Below are 22853 nucleotides of genomic sequence, written 5' to 3' on the forward strand. Positions count from 1 at the left end.
CAATAGCAACTTAGCAACTTTTCCACTCGACACCATGATTCTCATTGACACGGCTGTCCAGTTATTCACTGACTTAGCCAACATTCATTTCGTTCCTGTGTTGTGTGTCATTATTTTTCAAAATGCTCACACAGGAGATTTTGGGAGTATAACTGGCCTGTTATTTAGTCCAGATGTGTCCACTTACTCCTGCATCCTACTTTACAAAACAAACACAATACACTTGTAAATCACAATAACGTTGAAGCCATTGAACCACCATGAAGTTCGGGATGTAGATACACTAATAGTATCAGAAAATGGATTTACACGTTTAAATGCACACTAATACACTGCCAATTCAACTTACTGGAATAACCCATTGCCCCAGTTTACATGCAAACCAAAAACATGCCAATGCAAGTGTGTACCATGTCAAAGGTCTTGTCACCTATCCAAGTTTTAGGAACAACAAATAATAACTTGAGTTCTAGTTGATCATTTGGTATCAGAAGTGGCTTAGATCAGGGGTCTCAAACTCAATTTACCTGGGGGCCGCAGGAGGCAAAGTCTGGGTGAGGCTGGGCCGCATAAGGGATTTCACAAAAAAAAAGTCATCAAATGTCATTATTAACAGTTTTAATTATTTCTTCTGAACATGAAGTGTCCTGAAAATTAATAGAACATTGAGTGAAGATTATGAACAGTTCTTCTGAACATGGCATCTTTTGCCTACTTATTGCTGCCAGAGACTTGACAGCGCTTCTTCTCACAAATCTGAACCACATTTGGCTTTAGAGCGGAAGCAGTTGAGACCCTCAGTATGGCTTGGGGGAACTCACTCAAAACTTCCATTCCCTCACCTAAAAAAAAGGCGTATATATGTATAAATAAAACACCCCCACCCCACTCCAGTCACATCAGTCTGTACCAGTCTGTATCTACCTATAATATATATAAGATGCAGGCTGTAGCTAGGTAGGTGGCAGGCTGCAGATAGGTAGCTAAGTGGCAGGCAGGGGTGGGAACAGCTTACCTTCTGGCCGGTGCAAGTTCCCTCCTTACACTTCCCGCCCGTCACAGCGTCTAACAAAGGGGCGGGGTGCGTGGTGACGTCATCGGCATCCCCGCCCCTTTGTTTACACGGCGGGCGGGGAATGCCAGTGACCGATGTGTACGGATAGAATCAGCGGAACGGGGAGCGCTCTCTCTCCCCGCTCCGCTGATTCTGTCAGTGTACAGCGGTCGGTGCGGGCCACAAAATATTGCACTGAGGGCCGCAAATGGCCTGCGGGCCGCGAGTTTGAGACCCCTGGCTTAGATGATAGGCAAAGTCCTCTAGATTATGCTTATTTTACCAAAATAAAATATTATCATGCCTTGATGTTTAATTATTTAATTAAGACACTAAGGTCTGACTTTGCTTAGACAAAAGTCTTGTCACTTAGCAGAAATAATATACAGTATAGAATATAAAGTCATGGTGAAGTGGAAAAAGAACTAATATTGTGTATGACTCGCATAAGCTTGGACGACGGCATCCATACATCTCTGCAATGACTCAAATAACTTATTAATAAAGTCATCTGGAATGGCAAAGAAAGCGTTCTTCCTGGACTCCCAGTTCATCAAGGTTCTTTGGATTCATCTTTAATGCCTCCTCCTTCATCTTACCGCAGACATGCTCAATAATATTCATGCCGGCAGCTCTCTGCAACTCTCACATAGTCGCCCCCTGAAGCTAAGCAGGGCTGTGACTAGTCAGTACCTAGATGGGAGACCACATGGGAAAACTAGGTTGCTGTTGGAAGTGGTCTTAGTGAGTCCAGCAGGGGGCGCTCAACCTGTGGTCTGTGGGTCCTAACACTCCAGTATAGTGAAGGGGGCTCTATACTGCTAAGTGAGTGCCATCTTTCGGATGAGATGTTAAACTGAAGTCCTGACTCTCATGTTAAAAACACAGTAATGTTTTTTTTTTTTTTTGTCACGAGAGGAGGTGTATTCACAACAAACATAGGCGTATTTTGATGTCAACGTGACTGAGTGTGAAATCATGGAAGTTGTTATCTTCATTACATGTTAGGGACACCTGCAGAAACCATGTTTGCTTTTGAGATATTTTTATGAACTATGTTGATAAGCAACAAAGTTTTATCATACTATATGCATTTTGAGATTCTGGATTGTTGGTTCTGATGATGCTGTTAATGTATAGTCTAATAAAATGCACAACCTGTTAAGGTTTTCCCTGGTGTTTTTCTATGAAAAACAAACAAACCCTAAACCGAGGGTATGATGCCATAAGCGTTGCAGCACTGGCCGTGTTCAATCTCACTAGTCAAAATTGCTTATTACTCTAGATTTAAACATTCTTTGAAACATTTGGTATAATGAAAGTACACAAGTTGGCAAAATATAAAACACTATTCTAGTGGTTTTTGGATTTTTTTAAAAGATCATACATATTGTAAAATAATCACAAAAAAAACAGAATATTTCTACATGTCAGTGGCCAATTTATGTCTCAAATCCTGTCTTGCAGTTGTAGATACAGCATTTGGTTCTCCTGCTGCATGAGATGAAAACACACATTTTTAATTTTTTGGATCAAAAAATTGTGTGTTTTCAAGCGTCATGAAATGTTTGCATTATATTTTTTCTTTTCTTCCTGCAAAACATCTTGGTGTACTTAAACCCAGAGTAAGGACCAAACCGATGTCGATGCGATATTGGTGTAAGGGGCTAAATGAAAATCTGTTTATGTATAAGCCGTTTATGACCTTACCCACTTAAGAAATAATTATACATTTATGACTATATTATTACGCAAATTATTATAAATAATTTGTCCTGTCGTACGTTCACTTGATTTCTTTATAAATATAAATATGTTTTATAAATGAGACCCAAGGAGAGCTACCAGTACTAATACTATTTCACTTCTGTTTTCAACATAGGCTTATTCTGAAAAGTAAATTAATTGCTGTAAACTTAACACATTCATTCCTTTTCTTTTTTTCTTAGTCCCCTTATTAATCTGGCGTATCCATAGTGGAATGAACCGCCAACTTATCCAGCATATGTTTTACATACCCTTCCAGCTGCAACCCATCACTGGGAAATAACCATACTCTCCCCTTCACACACATACACTATGCACAATTTAGCTTCACCTATAGTGCATGTATTTAGGCTTGTGGTGGAAGCGAAGCACCCGGAGGAAACCTACGTGAACACAAGGAGAACATGCAACTGACACAGAAATGTAACAATAAATGAAAATGGTTGTTGTTTAACTGCCCCTAGTTTTAATTTCTGCTGAAACCTGACAGAAACTGCAAACATTCTGCATGAAGAGTTACCATCTATGCTTAAATAATTATTGTCAAGGAACATGCAGTTCTGCAATGCATGTGAACATGCTGGTGAATAAATCATCCCTTGCACACCAGTGTTGGCCAACTGTTCCAGACTATCTCCCACGTGTGTATGCATCCTACAGCTGTGATAGGGAATGACTAAATACGGTAAGCAAACAAATATTTTGTGATTATAGTGACAAAAAGAAGCATTAATAAACCCTGAAAAAAAAAACAAGCAACAGAAAGCAGTTCAGTTTTTCCTGACATTAGTGTATGCTTTCTTTCTTTCTTTTTTTTTTCTTTTCTTAACTTAAGGGTTGTACTCCCTCAGAACTTTGACAGCTGGATAGGTAAGAGGGAGTTAAATGCATGAGATGGTAACCAGAGTATCCTGTGAACTGATTCCTCCTGGGCTCTCAACAGGCCCAATTATGATAAAGTCTCCCCAAAATGATCCCAGACCCTGCTTCCCATGAGATAAGAAAAAGTGTAACCCAAGAAAACGACCAGCATGAAACAGCTGCCACTACCACGTATAATAATCCAGCTTTTAAAAACACATTTGGAATAATTATGCAGATGAATGAATATTCGCAGCTAAATAAAACAAAAATTGAATAAAGTTACATAATGAAGTAACAAACGTGCAAAGAAAACACTTACATCATGGTCTACACAATACTCTTTAATATGTTCTTTGGCAGTTGTTTGCTTCTGTGATTTTCATGCTGCTTTCACCAAGACCACAGTGCTAGATCAAAACACGAACCTTATTAATTACCACTACACTGCAATGCCAGTTCTGGTCATAAAAATGCAGGGCTATTTAACAATGAAGGATGTCTTTGTGTCATGACAACTACTTCACCCCCCCTACAACAGATCTTCACAGCTCTCACAATGAATCCCTTTTTGCTCTCCCACATTTTATTGCACATCATTCCAAAAAGGCCCTCATACAGTAGCTAAAAATAAAGGCAATTGCATCCGATCGTGAATTCTCAGCCAAATGTCTAGTCATTTTCAGCGGGGATCTTGTTAAACCCTGCAAGTAATAACATAGAGACACAATAATCTGTCTCTTTGTCCAAATGCCCACTCACCAACCAACACAACTGAGGTCTTACAGTACACAGGCTTATTCATGTATAGTACTGTGCAAAAGTATTAGACCACCAACAGCTCTGGTTTGAGCTTTGGCTTCTTTATTAAGATTTAAAATCTTATTCTGCTTCCATGTCCCTTCTCAATACCTAAAGCTGTCTACACTTTTAATAACTATCAATAAGCAAAATTCCTAAGGCGGCAATAAGGTGGCAGGGAAAACACACTTCAAGTAAGAAAAAACCCCACTAACAAACTGGAAAAACAATTTCATGAGTTTTGCACACATGCAAGGCCTGCACTATACAGTATACCACTTCAGCATCGATATCACAATGTACGGATTTGCAATAGTCACATTGCAATCACAAAATTTGAAATGTTGAGTCGGGATTATAGCTGAGCAGCTCCACAGTTAAGAACATATTAGATTTGTGGAGTCACTGCAGTGTTAAGGCATAATGAAAGTGTTTAAGGCCTGTGAGAGTGAGAGCATCAGGAGTGTAAAGCATTCATTGCTTTAGACTAATTTTTATTAAGTTATTTAAACAATGAAGACACATGTAGTGTTATTTTACATTTGATTGTTTGGTTTCTGACCCAAAAACCACAAAGCACTGATCATTTCTATTTGCTTTCTTGTATTATGCTTATTTATATTTTTATATTTTTTACTCCTGCAAAATTATCCCAATCAATATGAATTCCTGAGTTCTCTCCAGAGCTGTGAACATATATCTATATCGCAACAAAACAAATCAAAGCATTTTTTTTTCAATATCGTGCAGCCATAACCAAGCACACAAATTCTCCAACACAGGCTCATTGTGAAAACGTACCCCCATATACATTTCTGGAGAATGCGAATTATATAGCCAGTATGGCTGTGGGATTTGGGGAAAATATCTAATTGGGATTTTTTTTGACAGATATTGAGATCTCGATTTGATTTGTGATTTAATTGTGTAGTCAAGCTTCAGCTCAATTATCTGTATTGTAGCTTCTTTCTGCTAAAATTCAGTGATTGCTAGATAAAAAAGAAACTAAAAAGATATCAACTTATGTTAGCAAACAACTCTAAAATTGTACTTTGCTTGCTACTAGATTGAGTGTCACTGGCAATACTTTTAATTGACTTTTTAGCAAGACATTCTTTTTGCACTACTGCTGACCGCTTACCTTCGTGTGGACAGCTTTTCCACTGTGACCAGTTTGCCTAGTAGCTCGCCATGTAAGTGAACGGTTCCAGAAAGCAGGTAAAGGCAAAAATTAAAATAAACAAGTAAATAACAGGGTGAGAACGTGGTAATTTTTCAAAAAGAGAAAAAAATCAGGCGGCCTTTCAGGCATTTCTTTTTCTGGATTGTTTCTGAAAACACTGATTGGTGATCAGGTCAGTCCATAGACTGTAAAATATATGGACGTAGTATCCGTGACGTCACCCATAGGTTTCCAAAGAGAGCAAAAGAAGCCACAAGTAGGCGCAGCCAACAGTTGCCATTTTGTTCGCGCGTCATGACACCCACGGCGGGATACCAAACAAGGGCAAAGAGAATGAGCGGAGCTACAGACACCTGCTGGCATTTTGCTTGGACCTGGTTCAGACACACTTTACTTTGGGAGAACGCTTAATACTGTATCACCTTTGACTCGTTTGTATTCTGACCACTTGTGCTTGGTTGTATACTATATCAATAAAGTGTAAAGACTTTTAAAAACACTGCTGTAATACATTGAGCCACTAAACATTGTTCTTATGACGTTTTTCAACAGGAGGAAAATGCGAATTACTTCCAAATACTTCAGATATAGTCTGTGTTAGTTAATGTAAGTTAAGACTATTGATGAAATCCAGCATAACACTGTATGACAACGCTTCAGATGACGGTTCTAGAGCCTACAGCTAATCAATTCGTCAGATTCTGGAGTGCATCACAGCTCTAAATATAAACATAAACGATAAATGATCTTAAATAAAACAAATACTGTACATGTACAGAGATGGTATATAAGTATATAACTTTACTCACATGGGAAACGAAGGCCACGTGAATGGTTTGTGAGCACAATTAAGTGCACTCAGCATGCCATGCCATCTAATATTTGTAGGAAACAAGTCCAAAAGGCAGTTGCCTGTGTAAAGTCACATAAAACAACACAGAAATACGATAAATTTGCTGAGTTCAGTGGCTAATCTGCAGGATTCAGCTGAGGTGACGTGACGGTGACCAACGAGACCAAGCTGTCACTCAAATGGCCACTCCCTTAATTATGCAAACTTAATGTAACTTAATATAAAGGAAACGGATGAGTTATAAAAAAATTCACCCCCTCTGAGTTGTCATGAAGGGTAATATTAGCTGTATTAACCAAAATCTTTTTTTGTACAAGGCTACAAAGTAGGGTACAAGGGTACAAAGCAAAAAAAAAAAAACGTACCTCCAGGGAAGTATTTCGCAATCTCCAGGGATTTATATATGGAGACATACCAATAATGAGCTTGGGTTGAAATTCTCACAACACATGCAAATGCAGAACCATCCTCCATGTTTCAGAACACAATGAGAATGTGTCAGGAGACCCCAAAAAGTGACAAACCAAGTTGCTTCCATGCTTTCTCGAGGATCACAGAAGAGTGTTGTAAGGATGCGAGAAGGAGTCACCACAAAGAAAGACAATCAAGGACCAGACCTGGGACATTTTATTTTTTGTTTTGTTTAGGTGGTAGTCGTCCATTAGTGGCTGCTGCCACACATTTGCTTTATGCTCATTTGTTTATTAAAGCTGCTAAAAATGTTAAAAACTACTTCTTGCCTCCTTCTCTTAAACAGTCAGTTTTAACCTAATACATAAGTTTCTGTATCATACAAAAAATATAGTTGAAGCCAGTGTTTTATAGTTGAAAATTAGTGTTTGTTAATAGACTGAATTGAACCTTAAAATAAATAGATTTGGCCAGGTAATCACTTACTGCCTTATAATGTTCAGATCTATACCTAGGGGACAGATTATGATAAGCAGTGGTTTTATCTCTTTAAATTTCAGTTGCGCCTGAACAATAATTATATGTGGTCATTATACCATTGCTACATAAACAAATTGGCGGATTTGAGACGCAGAGAGGAGTTGACCACAACGACGGGTCAAAGTCCAGGGAAGAGCAGTTCCATAAATTAGGTAAGACAAAAACAGAATAAAAAAATAAAATGAACAAGTGAATAAACAGGGTTGAGAATGCGGTGAAAAGCAGGTGAGGGCTTTTCTTTTTCTGAATGGCTTTTGCAAAACCGTCGGTTGGGTTTAGGAAAGTGGGTGGGCGGGTTAATCAGTAAAATTGGTTGGGTTTAGGGAAGGAGGAGGATGGGTCAGTCGATTGGCCAGTCGCCCAGTCAATCATTCAGTCAGTCAGACGGGCGGTCGGCTGCCAGAGGCCTCTGGTGGGTTTACGCAAGAACAGCGTGGGCGCGAAAAAGATATGAAAAAGCGCACACAGCATCCTCTCGCGGATTTGCGAAAACATAAACTGTAAAAATACGTACCTCCTGGGACGTATTTCATGGTCTCCAGAAACGTCCATGGGATTACGTTTTCAGAATGAGCCTGAGTTGACTCATTTGGTTTAGTGTTTTATCAGGGGTTGCCACAGCGGGATGAACCAGCATTTACTCTGGCATATGTTTTATGCACAGTGCTGGTAAACTAAATATTTTCAGCCAACTCATGAGAAGACAGTTCCATTAACAAGTAAGTATCAAAATGCTTCATCTCTAAAACTAATCTTATCTGGGGCATGAGAAGATTGAAAAAACACAATAAATTTGATTTTATTCACTATACCATATGATATTAAATGTCTATGCACTGTCATGAGAGCATTATTTAATGTGTCATTATCACAATGTGGTCTTTCTCTTCTCATAAAAATGCAACCAATAAAATGTCATTGGCAGAACCTTGCATCTTGCAGTGTTACCAATGATAAATCGCTACTTAGAAAAAAAAATCTAATTCTGACATATAAGGAAGGTATTATTCAAATATTCAAAAGCCAGCTAACAATGTCACAAAGTTTTTATTTGTAGTACTTGATATGAGATATGAGTGCCTTATGATCAAGCATTGCATTATGCCTTCCCTCATTTGTAAGTCACTTTGTATAAAGTGTCTGCTAAATGTACATTTAATTTTTAGGAAGCACATTACTCTCATAACTTATGACGATTTCTTATTTGTAAAATGAACTAAAACAAAATTGTTTATGCATACAGGGAGAATTTTGTTCCTTTAATTTTAATGAATCAGGAAGTCTCTACAAAAAGGAACATGCACAAACAGTAATTAGCATAACGCACACCTCAAACCATCTCCATAAGGGTTTTCCACACCAAGTTTTTTCCTACCCCAGTAATACTTTTATGCATATCTCTAAGTGAAGTCACTTGTGCCACTCTTCAAACCAGTCAAGATACAATAAACAACTAGTACACAAATTATTAGCGTATACCGTAACACAAACTGTTTGAAGACAGGTTTGCACACAGAGTTTACCTTCAATTATGAGTTGCAGGTTAAAAACAACTCTAACCTTAAGATTGAGAACAAAAATAACAGTAGAATAATGATGTAATTAGTACTCAAGCATGCATGTAATTTGAAGGAATTCACACTGAGCCACACATGCAGATGCAGATTTCTCATCACAGCAGATGTGCAAGAATAAACTTTCTGCTGGTTAATGTTTCTAACCACGTAAGTGTTGGTCAAAGCCCTGGCAAAGCAGTAGCAGAGCAGAGCAGATGCTGGCAGACATAAAGTACCCTGTGCCTCTCACGGTAGAAAGCACACAGATAAATAACACATACTGACAAGACAAGCACCACAAGTTTGAAAAGCATCAAAGTTTTACCTTTGGGGTTACTAATGATTACGCATGACTGACTGGGCTCTGGTCCCTCGGGGAGGGTGTGGCAGGCCACAGGCAGGCCCCTCTCCTGTAGGACTGTCCAGCAGCTGTCCAGCAGCACCTCACAGAAAGTCCTGCATGGTAGCAGGGCTACACCAGGTTTTTCAGAGGTCTTATGGCATCTTGGTGCCAGTAGTAGGCAAAAGAACCATTCCAAACCATGGTGGCAGCCTGAACGCAGGAGCCAACCCCATTCATTTAATACAGCTACCACATCCTTTGCGTGGGTGTGGTTGAAAAAATTAGGTACAGAAAATGTGACTTCACTGAGAGATAAACAGAAAGGCCAGTCAGAGCCTCTTGGTATGCAGTTGGTGGAATCCTTAGGGAGAGCAGGGGTGCCAATTATGCTAATCCTGCTGTCAGTGACCCACGTTCCTGTAAGGTTGGTTGCTGTTGTTTTGCTTTCCTGAGCCAAATCCAAAGTGGGCCCTGAGCCTAAGCCTGACCCAGTGGTATCACCTGAGGAAACTTTTACATTTAATTCTTTTTCGACTTCCTCTGATAAAGATTTATCATTACCCGTTTTAGAACGGCCGAGCTTCAAGGAAGTGTCAGGTGTCTTCACTGTGGCAGCGTTTTTCCAGTTCACAGTTGGGTTCTGGTCCCAGTTCTGCACAGTTCCTTGGATCCCTCTGGCTACATCCATGATGTCTGACCCTACATCAGCAATTTTCTGGTCCTTAAGGGTCATTCCACCGTCAGAGCTGTCTTTGTCCAATGTTGGGCCCTTTGTAGTCACTTGAATGTCCCGCCAAAAAGCATTTAGAAGAACCACATGCTGAATCAACAGCAGAGATATGCCCAAGCTGAAACTCATCTTTGCAGATACACTAGTTCTACAGTTGCCCGAGTTATTCAGAACATGCTATTAGACATGTCTAGCAAAAGTAGCCACACTAACACTGCAATGCAAGATGAGCTATCCTGTGAGTGAGAGAGACAGAAGGAGTGTTCTATCAAATAAAAGTTGGACCTCATTGGCCAGTTCCTGCCCTCCAAAATGTGTTCTCCCTCTGTCCCCCATTCGAGAACACAGATGTGCTGCTTAAACTCACAATGCTTCTCTTTTGAGAATACAGACCATATTGGGAACCCAAAAATCTTTCATTTCATGTTTGCTTAAATAATTTAATATCTAATATAAATGCATTTACATTTTTATGATTGTCATTAATAAGTCACAATTAGTTCTAACCCTAACCCAGTAATGTAGAATAATGCCCACTGAAGAACTCAAAATACCACTTGCACATAACCATTTTCATTTGATAATCTCAATATTAGCAATGCAATTGATTTGGATTAAATATAATATGCAATATTAAAGTAATACTCTTTCAAATAGTTATTTCTTCAAACTGAATTTTTATACATATATTGCAGATATTGTGGCTAAAAGTCATACTTAAAAGAAAATTAAGTCCATAGGCAATACTCATCACCTTTTTAAATCGGCATCAAGCCACCATGAAAAAATATGATGACTGTGTATGTGCTTCAGTTGTTTTCACTTTACTATTGACTTCTCATTATTTTCTACACAAAACTTGAATGCAGCTGTTTAAGGGAAAACCCGAGCAAATGGTTTGTGCAGCATTTCTTCTCAGTCCCCCACTGGTTGAACAGAGTGCTCATAGTACATCTATTCATGCCAGCAGGGATGTTTGGCGTGGGTCTGAGTGACAGACACATAGCAGCTGACAGCATATCTGATCTGGTGGATGTCTCAGCCTACGTATGTGTGGAAATCCATAACCTCATCATTGTGAAAGGCAGTTTTCCCACATTCTGATTCTGTCCGTGCTTGAACCTCCTCTGTTCAAAATCTCAAACCATCTGTCCAGCTGTTCGCTACACATATGCTCTCACCCTGGTCACACCATGGGTACTTGGCCCTCTAACAATCACTCTGTCTATTCCGCTCAGGCCTGTGCATGCTTACACACAGATTTTAAAATGGACAAAAAGATTTTGAAACCAACAAGGTGGACACACTGACCCAATAAAACCCAAGAACCTTTTTTTTTATGAAAACCTTTTTATGTGTGGATAATATAAAGACGAAATGTTATTCAAAAACAAAATCATTAATTACATGGAAACAAAAAAGTTCAGCACATTTTTTTACAGAAACAGAAAGGAAAAGATATCATTAAATGTACAGTAAAGATTAATGTTGTTAAAAGATGTGACTAGTAAATTCAAACCTACATTCTACTCTCTCAGAAATAAAGGTACGCGAGCTGTCACTGGGGTGGTACCTTTTCAAAAGGTACAAATTTTTACCTTAAAGGTCTATATTAATACCTTTAGGGTAAATACCAACATAGCAACGTTTCTCTGGCCCAGCTCTGGCCCACACAATCAGCTTTTGCTTTGCCCACACGCCACAGTGAATTATGGTACATGACTAGACCAAGTTGGATAACAGACAAAGGCCAAACACATACCTGCCAACCCTCCCGTTATTCCCAGGATTCTCCCGTATTTTACAGTACTATCCTGCTATTATACCGTAAAGGTATCATCCCGTATTACTCCTGTATTTTCAGTCTTTCTCTGAAGGGTGGCAAATAAACATTAAAGAGCCGATACGCAACCCATACCGCCGAACCACCAGGGGCCGCCCCTTGCTCCTAAATGTGAATCTGTTCTGTGCTTTCGCTTTGTTTGGGCACTTTGAAATAAATATAAAAATGGCGCGATTCCCTTTCCTTTTCATTACAGGTGCCATTGCCCTCCCTATTCAATCATCAAAATTGATATAATGATATAATCAATCATATAATGGTGCATGACTGTCAGCTGACGCGCTTTATAGTGATAAATATACGCTGTTTCTTTACACGCAATTTGAAGCGGAACGAAAGTCTGGGTTTTGGGCATGCATTTAAACAGACATATACACATGATACATAATAATCCCTTATTGTGGTGCATGGGCATATCCCTTATTTTTACATCCCAATGTTGACGGGTATGGCCGAACATGGACTATATCGGGGCCAAGTCTCAGCCAAGTTAATAACCCATAACTGGGCCAGACATGTTGGTCATGACTGCAATGAATTTGATATAGTTTGTTTCATTACTCAAAAATTATTTAAATCTATTTTAAATGTGGGTCAAGAAAGACCAAACTTGTATGGCCTACATATCATTATTTTTTAAAACTTCCCAGGTTCTGCTGGTTGCAATTCCTGAATTTTCATTGCCAGTTTTCTTAAGCCAATTGTAGTTGCTTGTTTTCGTTGAATTTCGAATTTCCCCTACCACTGCAGACCCCAGGCAAGTGAGTGCTACAGCTTGGTCTCCCCTGGTCCCATATATTCATTTTTAACATCTGGGCCAAACATTCCATTTCACAAGTCTTGTGTGCCACCTTAAAGACGGTGCCACCTCAGCCAAACCTGGGCCCATGTTTGGCCCAAATGTTGCATGCTAGTGCGGAATGAATGCCTGTTGTGCCAGCTTTATGCCAAATCTGGGCCAGAATTCTTTGCTACCTGGGTATTAGTACTTAAAAAGGACAAAAGTGTTCCTCTTTATATCTTTAGGTAGTATCATATACTTTTGAGGTACCAATGTGGACCCTTTAAGTACAAATGTACTTTTTAGGTACCACCCCAGTGACAGCTCTCGTACCATTATTTCTGAGAGTGTAACATTCTAACAATAGGTTAACAATGAACAGTTCTGGCTTTATGAAGGTGAAATTTACACCGGAGACAAAGAAACAGTTTAAGAATACTGTCTTAAGAGTGAAAATCATAAAGAAAATGTTAAATTCTGTCATTTATATTATTTTAATGCAGCATAAATAAATAAAAACAGTCACTGAGCATTCTTTTATACTAAAATAATTTTTGTTAATTTTTTTTTGCATTGTTAATAATTATAGTTTATACGAATAACATTTATGCATTCATTTTCCTATGGCTTATTCCCTTTATTTATCAGGGATTGCCACAGTGGAATAAACTGCCAACTTATCCAGCATATGTTACGCAGCAGATGCCCTTCCAGCTGCAACCCAGCACTGGGAACACTCATACGTTCATCTCTTGCATTCACATGCATACACTACAGCCAATTTAGCTTTTTCAATTCACCTATACTGCATATCTTGGACTGTGGGGAAACCCACACCAGCACAAGCATAACATACAGACTCCACACAGAAATACTAACTGACCTAGCCGGTGCTTAAACCAGTGACCTTCCTGCTGTGAGGTGACAGTGTTAAACACCGAGCCACCATGCTGCACTCGGAATAATATATGAATTACAATTAATTATAATATATATATATATATATATATATATATATATATATATATATATATATATATATATATATATATATATATATATATATATATATATATATATATATATGTATATATATATAATTTGGACTTGTCAATAAATATTACTAATATCTTTAGATTAATCATTCCATTTCAATATTAACATTTAAATTATATTTCATTTATAAAGCATTTAAAATACTGTATTATTAACTGTGTTTACTTCTGCCTTGTATATTGTGTTTAAATTATTTATAATTTAGATAATAATATCTTTTAATCTTCAAAATAGAAATAAATCGAGCTGACTCTCTCATAATACCTGACTCAAACTGACTCTCTCATGTGTTGTGGGGTTTGCTGCCTGTGTCACACTTTCATGAGCAAGCACTAAGGGCTTAATAATGCTGTGTTAACCCCCAGGTTGACAGGGAATGTTGAACCCTGATCCTAAGCAGTTTTTTAATTAGTCAACCCTAAATTTCCTCTGTATCCCTGAGTTTGTTAAACTAGATATGTGCAACAGGCCTCCAGGCCGGTAGCAATAATCAATAATCCAAAGACAGTCCAAAGGTACAAATGAAAACAAGGGACAAACAGACATCATAGGAGTAAACAGAAAAAATAACAGATTACTTGAGGCAGGTGTGTGTGTGTGTGTGTGTGTGTGTGTGTGTGTGTGTGTGTGTGTGTGTGTGTGTGTAAATGAGTGTGTATGGGAATTTCCCAATACTGGAAGGGCATTCGCTGTGTAAAACATACAAACAGTTCATTCAGCTGTGACAACCTCTGGAATAGAGACTAAGCCAAAGGAAACTGAATGAAAGAATCACCTCAAGGCAGATACAAGAGGGTATATATATGGTGTGGGAAACAATTAAACTAATAAACATAACAACATGACAAGACATAACAAGACAAGTGGCTGGAGACAATAAATAATAACTAAGGCAACAAATACAAGAAATAAAGTGACAGTGTGGGGTATAGAAACACAGAAATGTAGAAGATATCACATCAATTTTCACAATCACTTCCAACCAAAAGCCTCGAGACACAAGGAATACCTAATGTCACGTCACTTATTACAATCAGTTCCAACCAATAGCCATGAGACTAGAATATAAAAGCTGTCCATTTATTTCAATCATTTGGTTTCAGATACTGACGCTGACGTTTACCCACCATCCTCCCCACTACCACCAGGTTTGCCCTGTCCAGGGAGGTAAGCTCCGCACCTGCCTTCAGTCATGGCAGCTATAGCTGGATCTTCAAACTTTCGATACAAGCTACAGATGGGGCCTCCACCAAAGAAGTCTTCTGTTTTGTTAAATCATATTTTTGTCAAACTATACTCATGAAATTAATGTAATTCAATATAATTTTATTATAAAGGTGGTCTTTCTGGTAGAACTAAACAGAAATAAACTAAACAGAATGATGTAAATGTTACAGGTGCATTGTCCCAATCTGTGTTTTGTTCCAGTTGGTCTGTTTTCCACTTGGATTTTTCACTCATGGAATTTACCAGCCTGATCTCTGGAGGATATTTTTTTTCAGTTAAGTGGCTAATTCTTACAAATACAAACGAGTTTAGTTGAATGAAAATATAAAATTTTTTTAAAAAGGAGGCGTGGCACCCAAACTCCACTAAAACCGTCATTGGGGAATAAGCTAACTGAACTAAATTGTATGACTGAGATCATACTGAGAATTAGCTACTTAATCAAAAGGTTACGAATTGTCGTGAAATTCACCTTTATTGACCTTTATTTCTATAGTGCTTTTGTGTTGGATTTACATGAGAACAAGGAAACAATGGTATTTAAGGCTCATGGTATGCCATTTCCTATTACTTAATTCTTGCTATTCAGCTATTTCTAGGTATATATAGGTATATCCAAAGTTTCATTATATGGTACATTTAACCAAAGCCAATATTTCTCCATAACTAAAGAAAAAAAGTCACTTTGGGGATGATAATGAGATTTATGCAATTACTTCTTCGTATGAATATATTAAAACATGTTTGTTTGTTGTAAAATTTGTAATAATGACTAAAAAATATTAATTTGTTTAGTATTTCCGGGTGCAGTTATACTGCCATTGTGGCTGGTGTATTCTGGAAAATTTTCTAACTCCTTGGTTTCGAGAGTGGTCCTGAAAAATCTCAGTGCTCAGGGCTATCTACCCCTTCCCCTTAGCCTTACACCTTCAAGCTAAAGAGAATTGGGACACCCCTACCCCTACACGGGAACGCGCAAAACGAGGGGTTAGGGTAAGATGAAGGGCTAAGGGGTAGAATTGGGATTGGGCCTAAATAAACTTTACAATAATGATTTGAACTAATTGTTGCATATGTGTGTGTGTTAATAAAATAAAAGGATATGCCCTATTCAGAAACCTAGTCGTAATATCCTCCCCTAGCATCCTCTGTTTCTCACAAACTTGGAATGAAAAAGCACGGAGAGAACAGATCAGGGGTATCCGCTGGGCAGACAAATGCACAAGGGGCCAGACATGAGAGCAGCGCTGGATGAGTTTATTCCACTCTGAGGCATATTAATAAAGTCCTCATTGTTTATAGAGTCAGAGAAGGTCAGTGGCCTGTTCCAAAATTTACTACAAAACAAAACCACAAGTCAAACACTGACCTGAGTGTGTCTGTTTATGAGAGACATTTACAAATCTATACCATCTGGTCAGAGCTTATGAACTGCTGTGCATTAGTCAAGAAATGCAGAACAAATAACAATAAATTATATATGCTCTTCTTAAGTAATGAAAACAAAGCCATGATTAATATCTTCAGACACATTGGTGCTGAGAAAACCACTGGATAGTTGGCATAGTGGCATTGGCAGAGTGAAATTATGTAAACACGCATCTAATAGCACATGATGCAACATGAACAGCTGTCTTAAACAGCCAACAGTTTGTGTAAACCGGGCTTATGTCCTTATAATCCTGTTCAGCTGCACATATTCTCTTACGGTTATGGTGTTCCCAGAGAGACCACACCTGATGTCAACTTTTTTAACAGTAATTCATTTGGTCATCATTTTATTTACTTCATTTTTACAGTACCCTTTTCAGACATTCTCTTGACCACATGTAACTTTGCAACTACATAACAAATAACTAGTGCTGTGTTCCAGGCATTGTTGGAGGTATTTCAGCAGTGAACTGTCCCACTTCCAAACTCAATATATTCTAATCAATCAGGTCACAGTTGTATTTTGACAATATTTCATAACATTAAAAAACATTATTTAATGCACTATGAAGCTAATATCATCTCAGAAATTGCTTATAATTGTTGGGTCATTTTGTGCTGTAAGCATACTACTTGATAGTTTATTGATTTGCTTCACATGAGGTAGCTTCAAGCTAATTTCTCTGAAGCAGAACTGACTGCCATCTGTGAAGTGTCAAATGACAGGTCTCACTGAAGTCAGGGTTCTTTGATCTGCCCGAAGTTCACAGGTTGAATGTTCTACTTCTAGCAGTGTTGTAAACATTATTTCCAAGTAGGAATTAGAAAAAAAATCCCAAATCCAAGCTGGCAGTAAGGATTGCCCCTAATAAAGAACTAATTAAAAGTCAACCAGAACAGGCTCGATCAACTAAGTTTTTACTATTAGTAGAAAAAAAAATTAACAAGAGATAAAGTGCCATGTGTCAACCAATGTGAGATCAGTCCATCACTCCACCGGAGCGCATTTCCTCAAGGCTCGGTTCACTGTGAATAAGACATGGAAAGAAAGGCACAGAGCTCTCTTTTTCTTATAATATGAAAAAAGAGTTTGAAGGGAAAACAACAATTAATTATTTTTAATTTTGCCTGTATTATGTAATTCTGCAGTGTATGTAATTCTTTTTTTCAGCTATAAAAAAAAGAGTGAAAAGTGGAAAAGTATTAAAACTAAAACCTTTGTCAATTCGATGTTTCATTTTAATGCTTGTAGTTTGTAAAATTATTTCTCGTAAGCCTTTTTAATTTGCTTTAAATTCATGGTGTTTCATTTAGTTTATTTAAATATTTGACTGGGCAGCGTGGTGGTGCTATGGCACAGTGGGTAGTGCTGTTGCCTCACAGCAAGAAGGTCGCTGGTTCAAGCCTCGGCTGGGTTAGTTGGCATTTTTGTGTTTGCATGTTCTTCTTGTTTACGCTTGGGTTTCTTTCAGGTGCTCTGGTTCCCCCTACAAGTCCAAAGATATGCGCTATAGGTGAATTGGGTACGCTAAATTGTCGATAGTGTATGTGTGTATAAGTGAGTGTATGGGTGTTTCCCAGTGATGGGTTGCAGCTGCAAGGGCAACCACTGCGTAGAACATGTGCTGGATGGGTTGGTGGTTTGTTCCGCTGTGGCAACCCCTGACCAATAAAGGGACCAAGCCGAAAATAAAATAAATGAATTAATATTTGACTTAAAAAATATTTAATAGGGGGTGGGTCAGTGGTGAGCACTGTCACCTCAAAGCAAAAAGGTCGCTGGTTTGAGTCCTGGGTGGGCCAATTGGCATTTCTGTGTTCAGTTTGCATTTTCTCCAGTAAATGTTCAGTATGATGTTTTGGGGAGGGCTTGCAAAATCAGACCAAAAAAATCAGACACAGGTCTGAATACGGAAACAGTGGATAGCAGTCCAGCAGGTCTTCCTATGTATTACAACCAATGCCCTGCCAGTAATCTGGAGATTTTAACCATAGGCGAACACGGCAGCATGGATAGTTTCACAGATGATGCCTCTGAATGGTAACAAACTAAACTGATAAAAGACAAAGTCCGCCATTGTCCAATTCTCTTACAGCTCTCCCAACAAAAATGCTTGCTACACACAAACAGCCTTGCTGTATTGTCCCTGACAGCGCTACGGTGAAAATCAGGCAACAAACCCCGTGAATCATGGAAACAAACACATACGACCCTCTATGAACGGCTAAATACAGTGTGCTGTGGCAGCGGTCTCACAGCTTGGCAGGTCTGTCATCAGAAACATGTGCAGTCATGAATAATTTAGAAGTCTACTCATAGGATAAGAAAACTCAGTAAAAATCATAAAACTCATTATTATTAGGAATAATAAAGAGAAACCGACACGTTATGACTGGACAGGCAGATAGTGATACATCACTGGTTATGGTCCCACCCCAATCATGATTTTAAATAGCCCCTATTTTACATTAAAAAGGGCCATATTTTGGTTTTAAGGGTTTTCAACGACAGGCTGATATTCACTCAAGGTCAAAAAACACTTTCATTTATGTATTTATTTTTACCTTATTATCCCAACGACTCCCATATGATTTGTTCAGCAATTATTTTGTTCCCAAAACACTCCTTAGCGCAAAGCTAATCTTCGCTGATTGGACTGATGACAGCCTGTTGCAATTGGTTGATAGCGTTTAGTGTGACAATGCCCAGTGCAACTTATCAACAATATTGAAGTACACCTCACCCCCGAACCTAACCCCCTGGGGCCTCATGTACGAAGACTTGCGTGAAAATCATACTAAAACATTGCGTTTTAGTATATAGTATTTAGCGTTTTAGCGTGAAAAAAATTCAGATGTATGAAACACTGCGTATGCCGAATCTCACGCATATTCTTTTGTACATCTGAATAAACGTGAAACTGAGCGCAACATGCACGAGCGCAAAACCCCTCCCTGCCTCCTTCCCTGTATGAATATGCTAATGACACTACTATGGCAAAACCAAACGAAAAAGCAATGGCAAAAGCAAGCAAAAAGAGAAACTTTGAACAGAATGTGAATTGGAGGTGCTGCTTTCGGAGGTAGACTGGAGAAAAGCGGTGTTATTTGCAAGTTTGTCCTCCGGAATTAACAACAAAAGAAAAAAAATAGAGTGGGAGAGTTTAGCTGATGCGGTTAACACAGTTGGGTCTGAACATCGCACTGAGTGAATTACAGAAGAAATAGTGTGATTTATAGGTGTAAAATGTTTTAGTACCCTTGACAATCTCAGTGGCGCAGCTTGTAAAATGCATGTCATCATGTTTTGACACGTTCGAGCATGAACTCGGTTCGAATCCAGCATTTGATTAAGTCATTCTTCTTTTTTTTCCCCGCTACATATCAGATTTTGCCTACTATTTATCACAGGAAAGACAAGTAGGAATCATTAATAAGTTTGTGCATCATATTTTATTTGCACATTTATTGAATGGAAATGTTTCTGATTCACGTATGCAAATTCATCTTCGGATAGTGTCTTTATAGCAATGTGCGTGCAGTAGTTAGCTCAGATTACATTGGGAAAACAGGCGACCGCTGCAAATTGCGCTTTAATGTTTGGCTGGTCAACTGTATGGTATGGAAACCTTATAGATGAACCCGTCTCATACAGCTGCCATTGCAAGGCTCAGACACTTTGTAGAGAGCAATTTAACACAACTGCCTCTAGGAGTCGCCAATGGAAATAAAACAGACGCACAAAAAATGTGCGTACGCCAGCCATAAAGCTGGCGTGGAGCTGCGCACATTCCCACGTTCAGTTCATCGTTAGTAAATCCAAACGTGAGCGATTCTGAGCATGAAACCTGGTGTACGCAAAGTTTTTGTGCATACGCAGCGTTGATACATGAGGCCCCTGGTCTCTCAGACTTTCAGTGACCAAATGTTGGCTGGTGTCTGTGTAAGCCCAATGGAGGAGTGCATTAAAGCAGTGCAGTTAAAACACCAGCATATTACTTTATTCTTAAGCATGACACACATTCAGTATTAATCCACACAGCGGCAAATGCTGAACTATTTTGAAGCTTGACCACTGCAATTGTGTAGGAACAGCTGACGGTGGCCATAGCAATGACAAACAGCAGTGGAACGCGAGCTCACAAATGCATTTATATCCGTAAACAAAGCGGCACGAGTCGAGTTTTCAACGTGGCTTTAGGCACGATATGACAATATAAAGAGTTAACTTGATCCAGTACAAGTAACAAAGCACAATTAAATACATAATTTGTAAGCTACAGAAAACAAGGAGGCAACCGTTTTAATCGCACTTACTTACACTTGTGAAATTGAGGAAGAAACTGATTGATGAACTGTGTACTTTAATGTTCTTGTCGAGCTCTGACAAAGTCCCATACATCAATAGTCTTTTCTGATTCTTCCTCTAACAAACGGCTGACGAATCCCCTGCTTTAAGTGTGTAGATTCGAGAAGCACTCATCAGGAAAATGACGAGAACAGCACAACGCTGGGCTATAATGCTGAGGCATTTTTGCAAAAATAAACCTCAACCACTGAGTCTTCGCAGTTTCATCTTTGGGTAGAGAAAATAATTTATGTTATTATTATGTTATCCAGCTGATCACAGCGTGTTCATGACTTGATTCAACGGAGGTCTGCTACAGTGTTTGTCTACCTCTTTTTCTTTGCTACTGTGTTTATGGGCGGGGCTATTGACATCACGCAGAAACGGCTAAAGACAAGTTATCAAGACAGTTCATTTGAAGGACTGTGAGTCAACTCTGTTGTAATTGAATCTTGAATCTAGTTTTTTTTTTTTACGACGCACTTTCAGATTTAAGCCTTAGCTGGATATTTCACTTCACTGTGTTACTACATGGAAGGTCATTTTCAAAAACCCATAATTAGGGCTCTTTTAAGCCCAGAAAATTAAATTAGCAGACAAAAGCTTAAAATTATCAAGTTCATTCCACAATTAAAGCTAACAGTTGCTAACATTGTCTTAACTGATGCTCAACACACACACACAAACAATTCTGTTAAAATCTCAAAAAAGAGTTTCTTGATCCTTTAAGGAGTCTCAAAATATTCAGATTCATACTTTTGCACTACTATTTTTCAGATGACCCAGTCTTTTGCAATTGGTCTACCTCTTACAGTGCTTATTAGAAACAAACAGCTATTACCATAAATAAATGTATCTGTCATAATGATCTGAACACATCAGTCTTCTTCACACATAAACCAAATCTTCAACTGTCAGCTACATTTAGATCTGTTGCATCACATCTCTTTTTACGTGTTGAGTTGATCTTATGAATGCAGTGACCTATCAGAAGCAATTTGATTCCCCACTGCTGAAAACCAACTCTGTTGAGTGTAAGAACACTCAGCAACTGAATTACGCCCTCTTGCAGACAAAAACATGTAAATTATTTAATGTAAGAGATTTACTTAGCAGATTTGATGATTATAAAATAGGTTTGTAAAAGAAGTGCAAAAATCATAATATAAACGTTTTGTACTGGCAATAAAGGCTTTATTTCATCTCGTTGAAAACACACCTAAGATTAGTATTGCACATTGTGCATGGGTAGCCATTCAAGACCATAGGCTGACATTATGCACATTAAAGATGTACATTGCATTAATAAACCATGCATAATATGACACACAGAGAACTAAACCCATTTAAATTGATGTTAGGTTTCTCTCTTTCTGGTGTGATCTAATTAATATTCCAGAATCGTTACTGGTGACTAAATGTATTTCATGGAGAGAAGTTGCTTTGCCACACTGCTGACAGTACACACTTACTTTCAGACATAAATTCAATTGATAAGAGTCTCAAAAGAAGTGTTTTTAAGTGCACCCAATTACTGATCAAAAATTCTTTTAATTGCACATAATTGTATTTCCTCCAAGGAATTGCTAAATGACTATTTGGAACTAGCATAACAGTTAGCATTTAGTAAAATACATTTAATCACTAGGACATAGAAGTGATTTGAGTTCTGCCTTATTCTTAATTCCACCAAAGCCAACTTTACCCAGGAGATCTTCTGTTTGTCTAAAAAGGGGATCTCCAAAGGAAATCTGCCAACATCCTAGCAGTAAAAGCGGCACAGGAAACACACTAAATTGCTGAGTCTAAAACAATAATGATGGACATAGAATTACCTTTTTTCAATGCAACAACAATATCTGAAAACGTATTCCTAATCAATAACAATGCATCTATACCTCTGTTAAAAGTGATGATTAATTAATAGTCAGGGACATTGCATTTGGCTTAGAAAGGGCACCATCTGCTGGAATTAAAACAAATCATTCCTGAACCTTTGTGTAGAGCTGGACAACAGAAATCTCAATAAACTTGCAATTTTTTCCTTACACTTTATCTACAATTTATT

The 22853-nt window shown here is 38.3% G+C and overlaps 2 protein-coding genes across 5 annotated transcripts in view; one reads left to right on the forward strand and one right to left on the reverse strand.

Annotated features, from left to right (window-relative positions):
- LOC147843474 (uncharacterized) overlaps window positions 1–22853 on the forward strand; it is a 388615-nt gene that overhangs the window by 305534 nt on the left and 60228 nt on the right. The gene's annotated exons all lie outside the window — the stretch shown is intronic.
- col18a1b (collagen type XVIII alpha 1 chain b) overlaps window positions 1–22853 on the reverse strand; it is a 67072-nt gene that overhangs the window by 42206 nt on the left and 2013 nt on the right. Inside the window, exons 1-2 of one of the 4 annotated variants that reach the window (XM_087256979.1) lie at window positions 10935–13418; window positions 9352–10895 (exon numbers count right to left, since the gene is read on the reverse strand). The exons of the other annotated variants lie outside the window; for them this stretch is intronic. Coding sequence (XP_087113105.1) covers window positions 9352–10228 — 877 coding nt within the window. The 5' untranslated portion in view covers window positions 10229–10895; window positions 10935–13418. Of the gene's footprint in view, window positions 1–9351; window positions 10896–10934; window positions 13419–22853 lie in introns of those variants that run through there. 4 annotated transcript variants of the gene reach the window in all.

Source organism: Danio rerio, chromosome 6, assembly GCF_052040795.2.
Source record: "Danio rerio strain M-AB ecotype USA chromosome 6, GRCz13ab, whole genome shotgun sequence".
Classification (NCBI taxonomy): Eukaryota; Metazoa; Chordata; class Actinopteri; order Cypriniformes; family Danionidae; genus Danio; species Danio rerio.